The 7500-nt window shown below is 48.7% G+C and overlaps 1 protein-coding gene across 6 annotated transcripts in view; it reads right to left on the bottom strand.

Moving 5' to 3' along the window:
- The window catches only part of rabgap1l (RAB GTPase activating protein 1-like), an 82261-nt gene that overhangs the window by 15724 nt on the left and 59037 nt on the right, over positions 1-7500 (bottom strand). For 2 of the 6 annotated variants that reach the window (XM_035523235.1, XM_035523237.1), the window contains exons 18-19: positions 6187-6228; positions 1555-1683 (exon numbers count right to left, since the gene is read on the bottom strand). In XM_035523235.1, coding sequence (XP_035379128.1) covers positions 1555-1683; positions 6187-6228 — 171 coding nt within the window. Of the gene's footprint in view, positions 1-1554; positions 1684-2182; positions 3820-6186; positions 6229-7500 lie in introns of those variants that run through there. The other 4 variants (XM_035523238.1, XM_035523240.1, XM_035523242.1 and 1 more) reach the window with 4 other exon arrangements.

Here is a 7500-nt window from a genome sequence, read left to right as displayed (position 1 = left end):
GGAGGAGGAATGAAATCAACATTACCACTACTCTTAACCCTAAAGCTTACACACAACAGCACAAATTCCTGATCCTCATACAGCGAAACACACAAACACACACCCCTGCCAGACAAAAAGAAGGCCCCATCTGAAGCCTCTATGTGCAGTAGTTCAGAGAGAGTGCTCTGCGCAGGTCAAACATAGAAATGCAAGGTGTATGTGTGTGTGTCTGTGTGTTTTTTTGCCTGGGTCTGCATATAACATGATTCCAGTGAAGCAACTGTGTAAAAAGCAGCATAGAGACCTGCAACCATAACAAACAAGTGGAAGAAGCAATGAGCTCTCAGACAGTATGACCAACAAGGACAGACAACGTCGAACCACACCATGGCCTTCTGCAAATCACTGTCAAATCAAATCAAAATGTATTTCCATAGCACTTTTTACAACAGAATTCCAAATGTCCAAGTCCAAACCCCCAGTGATCAAGCCAAGGGTGACAGTGGGAAGGAAAACTCCCTAAAGACTAAAAAGACTAAAGGGGGCCATCCTCCTCTGTGCGCTTGCTCAGGGTGACCAGGGCCGTGCCCACAACAGTATGACCTAAGAAGCGTATGGTGTCTTTCAGGCAATATTCCTCAGTTTTGCCGGCTGTTGTATGGCTACGAGTAGCTTTGTAACGTACCGCGCCACACTTTAGGGTTCCCAGCTCTTCAAATCTACCTGCCCTGCAGATCTTAGTTCCAAGCCTGCTCTGACACACCTTTTTAGCCTCTTTATGGCCTGCAGGAACATGGAAACATTACAGCAAGGTGTATTATTTTAGATTTAGAACAAACCGGCACAGCAAGACTAGGCATCATCTCTGAACAATCCACTGTTACAACAGCATGCGTAAAGACAAGGGATCAGCTGATTACACTTACCAACGGACGCTTACGAGGGCCAGCCATTATGAAAGACACTTCCTGTAATACATCTGTGAGGGTTTTCTGGCCCTGTATAGTCGATAATGGCAACTGTACTTGTAGTAAATCCATTCCACCGCTCAGTGCAGTGGGTTCATCAGTTCGGCTGAGTGGTGGAGAAACGCCACTACACTCACACCTCTCTGTGTGATTCACATGTATGACTTCACAGAACACGCTCGGGTCACATGACAGCTCCTGCTCTCCAGAGGCGTGATTTAGTATGGATCCAATGGATATCTGCTGTACATCCTCCAAATGACACGACAAGCCCAGGCAGCGTGACACTTTTCTGGAGGGTGTTGGGAAGAGTGAGTGAGTGAGTGAGTGAGTTCGTGCATGCGTGCGTGTGGGCGTACGTGCTGGGGCTCTGTTCTGACTAACTGCTTTGTTATTTTGCCCTGGGGTGGAGCTAATCCCTGAAAATGAGTTCAGTGGCAGGGGGTCATCACATGCACAGAAAAGTACATGAGAAGTACTAAAGGGTCACACCACAGGAGAACAACATAAGGATTTGAGCCTAAAGCCACAGAGGCTGAGTTCACCAAAGGGGCACTGCCATTCGGGGTAAGGGGGCCCCGTGTCTGGGGGTCGCATCCCCTACCTTGATGTTGCAGGCCTGCTCCATGAGTCTGCGGGCGTTTTCAGCCGCCCTGTAGCGTTTGGGCAGCTGAACTCGAAAAAACTTGAGCGCACCCTCGAAGTCAGCCTGGAGTAGGTCCTCTTTGGATGTCTGTGTGTGTGTGTGTGTGAGAGAGAGAGAGAGAGAGAGCGAGAGAGAGAGAGAGAGAAGCAGGTCAACAATGGGTTTCTAATTAAAATGATCATTGATGTTTTAATGTTTTTGGTGTTTGCTATTTTTAGTGAGGCCTTGTAAGTTTTCTTAGTAATGCTCATTTTCAATCAGGGATTTTACCATGTTCCAAAGCACAATTCAAATAGCCAGAATAAAAACTACAAAGACTTCTTTGTTGGCTTCTTTGCCAATATTACATCATATAGATTTAACAAGAAATATAGCACCACCTTATGGAGAACACATGTACTACAACAAAGAATCATAAGGAAAGTTTTTAATATACTGTTGCTCTATGCAAGAGACACCAAAAGCCATTATCTGTGTCAATGAAATAACAACAAAGAGCTATAGGAACCATCTGACACTCTACAACACGTATACAACTCTGATTCTAACAGGGCAGGAAAGGTCTTTGGCACCAGCTGCCCCTCACCGCCAGCAGTCGGGGTACAAAGAGCCGGTGACCCATGCCCAGCAGGGACATGACTCTCTCTGTGTAGTCCTGCCCCAGGGGGCTACCCCCCTCCCCCGCCGCCTCGCCCTCCTCCAGCGCACGCAACACCGGGGGCATGGAGCCGAGCGGGGTTGCAGGCACCTCACTCTCAGGGGTCCGGGCCGGGGGGCTCCCCCGAGCCTCCTCCTCCCCCCACGGAGGCCCGGTGTCTGCCCCTTGCTCCGCCACAGCGACGTCCACGGGTGGCGCCTGACCTCCGGGTAACGACGGGGTTCGAGTCTGCGTTCAGCGTTCACGCGTCTGCCGAGATGCGGCGAAGAGGCGAGCCGTCACGTGCACATGCCGAGGCTGCGGCCGGCGCGCTCCGCGTAACGAGAACAAACGCGCACTGTAATTTCCGAAAGTAACACATATCCGCACAGCACTAGCACCCTGCAGCAGCACCGGAAGTTTCCATTGCTGCTTGAATGCCACGCCTGCTGGGTCAGATCTACATCACGGCTCAGACGGAGTCACAGCAGAGAGCTGCACCTCCCCATCGCGCTGCTGGACATAACAAGCAAACAGTCCTCCGGGCTGAGCAGCTTCCCCCTCGGTTGCCGTACAAAGACCGCCTCCTTCCCCGTGTTCAGATTAGCAATCTGTTGCCTAGCAACAGGCAGAGGGACCCATGTGTCGTCACGGCGAGACTGCTGACGGGCACCGGCGTCCTAACAGATGCCTCATAATCAGTCCACCAGCGCCTGTGCCTCAGACTCCACGGATGAAGAGAGGAACTCGGCGAGAGCCAGGCTGAGGTGTGGGAGGAAGACGGCGGAGGCGGGTAAAGCGAGCCCAAGGCGGGGGTGAAGAGGAGACGCTGAGAGAGCAGGGGATGGGGCATCGAGGCTGGGAACGCCAATGGACGTCATTCAAGAGCCCGTCAGACAGGACGCAGCCGAGTGAAGATCTCACCCTGCCTTCACGGCTCACCAGGCAGCAAACCGGAGGAGGATCGGAAGCAAAGGAAGCAGCCTGGAACAGGTCCGGCACCCGACAGTCGCTCCCTGCTCTTACAGCGTCCGGCTAGGGCTGCAGCATCCCTGCAGATTGCAGCACCTCCACCAACCAGCAACCAAGAGGTGTCCGGCAGGAATCAAAAAAGGTGAACGCGTCCGCTCTGGGGCGGGCTGTGGGCGCAGAGGCCTGGTCCGGAGTGACTGGACACGGGTGGGAGGAACCGCTGGACGGCAGCGGAGCGCTCCTGCTGGCTCTGCTTGGAGGGCCTGGCTCGCTCTAGCTGCTGTTTCCACCCTACTCCATTTCCCAGCTCAGAGACAGAGGAGAGCGCAGACGAGACACAGAGTGCCAGCGATAGAGTGAGAGAGAGAGAGAGAGAGAGAGCGTAGTTGCTAGAAAAGGCAGCTAGCTGGCAGAAAGGGAGGACAAACAGGAGGAGGAGGAGGAGGAGGAGGAAGAGGAGAGGAGGGGCAAAAGAAGGACTTCGCTGGCAAGTTGGGTCGATGACAGGACACTGGACATGGCTGAGAGATGGGAGCGTGCTAATGCTAAATGCTAACAGATGCCGTATGTTCACGATGGCTGAACAGGCAGGAGACGGCATGTAGAGAAACAGAGAGAGCGAGAGAGGATGAGAGAGAGAGCGCGAGAGAGCGAGAGAGGATGAGAGAGAGAGAGAGAGAGAGAGAGAGAGAGAGAGAGAGAGAGAGAGTGTGTGTGAGAAAAGCAGAGCAAAGGCAGAGGGAGGAAGGCGTGTGGGTGCCTCCGGGGAGAATGCTGTAATGACTAGCCAATGAGAACGAGGCTGTGCAACCCCCCTAGATCTCCCCTCCCTCCCTCCCTCCGTTTCTCTCATTCTCGCTTATGCAATCACTCGATCATCCATGCCCTCGATATGTCTACACCATACTGCACGGGTGCCTTTATAATACCCATGGACTGAGATAGATGGGGAAAATCTACCTATGCACTTGTTTTGTTTTTTTTTATTGGTAGAAGTAAATCAGTTTGGGCCTGTAAACAGAAAGAAATGATGATTCTCGCAAAGGAAAACGTTCATGCAATTACCTGATCAGTTCTGCAAGAAATAGATTTCTTTATATTGCGAATAGTGATGAATAGGCCGATAAAAAACATTTTAGAAGGATCCATCAGCAAAGATGCCACATTTATCAAGAACAAACGATGCACCATTTTTAAAATTCACAACAGTGTCTGATATTTCACCCATGATTAAATCAGACAGTCCCACTCTCCTATATTGGCAGCTAGAAAAATGATGTGCATTTAGAGGCCCAAGGCATCTTTCTAAATACTACACAAGATCACTTCACAGCCGTCTGTGTTTCAACTGAACAAAGAGCCGGCCACCTCCATACCGGGTTTATGGTAAACGCATGTGATCTAAAGCTGGGACCTTATGGGTAAACTGGCACAGAGAACAGACAGCACTATTAATGAGAGGTTTCATACAACAGCCAATGAACACACCCCACCCCTGACCCCACCCACCCTCAACCCTCAAATCCCACCCCCCCTGCCCCATGCATGCTTAAGTAAGAGCACCTCTTAAACAAGGTGAACACATATTGGGCGCATGTCTGAGTTTGTATTAAGAGACAGGGGAACCTGAGCATAGTGGTGTAGGCTGTGCTAGAAGAGGTTTGATTTCAATTAAAGCCAAACAATTCAGTCATGAAAAACACGAGGTTCTCATTTAAGTCCCATTTGGATCTAATTGCAGCCCAATTTGCAATGATGTAAATACTTTACCACTAGACTCGAGCTCATCAGAACAGTTCAGCATCCTTTAACCCAGGTTTAACCCAGGTTTAACCCCGTGTTCCATCAGACAGCACGTACACGACACAGGCCTACAGGATTATGTCACTACTCTGAAACAGTAGTGACTGCAAGCTGGTGGTGGCCTTGGCGTGATGTCATGAGTAATAAAGGCCGAGCTGGGATAATGACCCACATGCTGCACCATACCCTGACTACCGGGAACAGTTAGACAATACTACCAACATGCCCTGACCTTTCAGATCCTGCCACAGTGATCTGCTTGGTTGTGAGGAGGCTTACCTGAAACCCCAGGGAACATTGTGAAAAAGAAGAATTCTCTAAGGCAGTCCTAACATTCTGGGTGTGTGTGTGTGTGAGCGATAGAGAACCCAACACTACCCTCCAGTGTTACGTAGCACGATACTGCAGACTAAAGGTGTTGGCACTGTAAAATCCAAGCAACAGCCATTTTGTGCGGTCATATGGGAACGTCATGCAGCACGTACACAGGAAGACAATGGCACATCGTCATCGCTCCTGCAGTACATTTCTGTTAAGCTGTTCATGAGTGCAGGCATCTCAGTGAGCTCAAGATGTCTTGGAAGTGAGAGTTCCATGTGCGATGTAGCAACACAGCTTCTCAATTTATAATAACACTCTTCAGGAATGAAGCAATACCGAGGCATATTTTGAAGTATTTTTTACGAAGTCATTTTTAAACCACTATTTATAAATAAATATTTAAGGCTGATTAGTGAAACAGCTGTGCTGCATGTGCATGAAAAGTCTTAACGCTGCAGTACATCTCTGAACAGCAGGGGGAGACAGACGCTGTAGACTGCCTCTGTGTGTAACACGTCACAGAATGGACGGCCTCGATGCAGGACATGGTTAAAGGAGGATGAATAGCAAAAGCGGGACCTAGGTCAGCATGCCCTGTGTGTGGCCGCTGCTCACTGAACCTGAGCAGCATGACCCAGAGGTAAATCGGCACAGACATTTCCTACAAAACACGCTGGCCAAGGTCATTCGGATCGACACATACGTTCTTCTCTGAAAACGTCTGCTGTCCCTGCACTGGTTCAACATGAGAAATAAACCGACAAAAACAGCCCAAGCACATTTTAAGCTCTACAGTGGAAAAACAAATGTAAAAAACATGCAATGCAGCTGTGGCGGGGAAGTGCTCAGTGCTTTACCTTTAGCAGAGCCAGTGCCACATTGAAGATGATGTTCAGTCCCTGCAGGGAGACAGAGAGATAGAGAGATAGAGATAGAGAGATAGAGAGATAGAGAGTTAGAGAGATAGAGATAGAGATAGAGAGATAGAGAGTTAGAGAGATAGAGTTAGAGATAGAGAGTTAGAGAGATAGAGTTAGAGAGATAGAGAGATAGAGATAGAGAGGAGATAGAGAGGAGATAGAGATAGAGAGATAGAGAGGAGATAGAGAGATAGAGAGATAGAGAGGAGATAGAGATAGAGAGATGTTAGGAATGAGCCTTCAGGTAGGAGCCAACCTTTCGAGTGATCGCTTAGATACAAGTTCTGCCTGACTTGTAGTCTACTTACTGCAAGAAAACACTGTATTCTGTAATACAAACACCAGTGAACAATCATTCAGCTGTGATTCTTTTTAGTGATCTCTTAGACAAGGGTTATAATTATCTTTTTTTACTGTGTTACTGGACTTACAGTTTAGAGATACTACTATTGAAGGATAATGGTTAATAAGTAATAAAAAAGCAGAACAACAAGAGTTATTCATCTCTACAAAGGTTAGAACTGAATAAGAGATAAGTACTGAAAAGCTTGAATAAGAGATAAGTACTGAAAAGCTTGATACTGCAGAATGAAGCAGCTTTGATGTTCTGATGAATTTCTCAACGAAATATACAAATGAAGGTTACTATGTAGAGAGAAATAACATGCCCAGAAATAGCCCAGCGATACAAAGAGGGAGAATGACAAGCTGAAAAAACACAGACAGACACACACACACACACAGAGACAGACAGACACACACAGAGACACACACACACACACACACAGAGACACACACATACACACACACACACACACACAGACACACACAGAGACACAGACACACACATACAGACACACACACATACAGACACACACACATACAGACACACACACATACAGACACACACACACAGAGACACACACACAGAGACACACACAGAGACACACACACAGAGACACACACACAGAGACACACACACAGAGACACACACACAGAGACACACACACAGACACACACACACAGACACACACACAGAGACACACACACAGACACACACACAGAGACACACACACAGACACACACAGAGACACACACAGAGACACACACACAGACACACACACAGACACACAGAGACACACACAGAGACACACAGAGACACACACACAGACACACAGAGACACACACACAGACACACACACACAGAGACACACACAGAGACACACACACAGACACACACAGAGACACACA

The sequence above is a fragment of the Electrophorus electricus genome, chromosome 26 (assembly GCF_013358815.1).
Source record: "Electrophorus electricus isolate fEleEle1 chromosome 26, fEleEle1.pri, whole genome shotgun sequence".
In the NCBI taxonomy this organism is placed as follows: Eukaryota; Metazoa; Chordata; class Actinopteri; order Gymnotiformes; family Gymnotidae; genus Electrophorus; species Electrophorus electricus.
The sequence above is the reverse complement of the archived record's forward strand: the minus strand, read 5'-3'. Positions and strand labels throughout refer to the sequence as shown.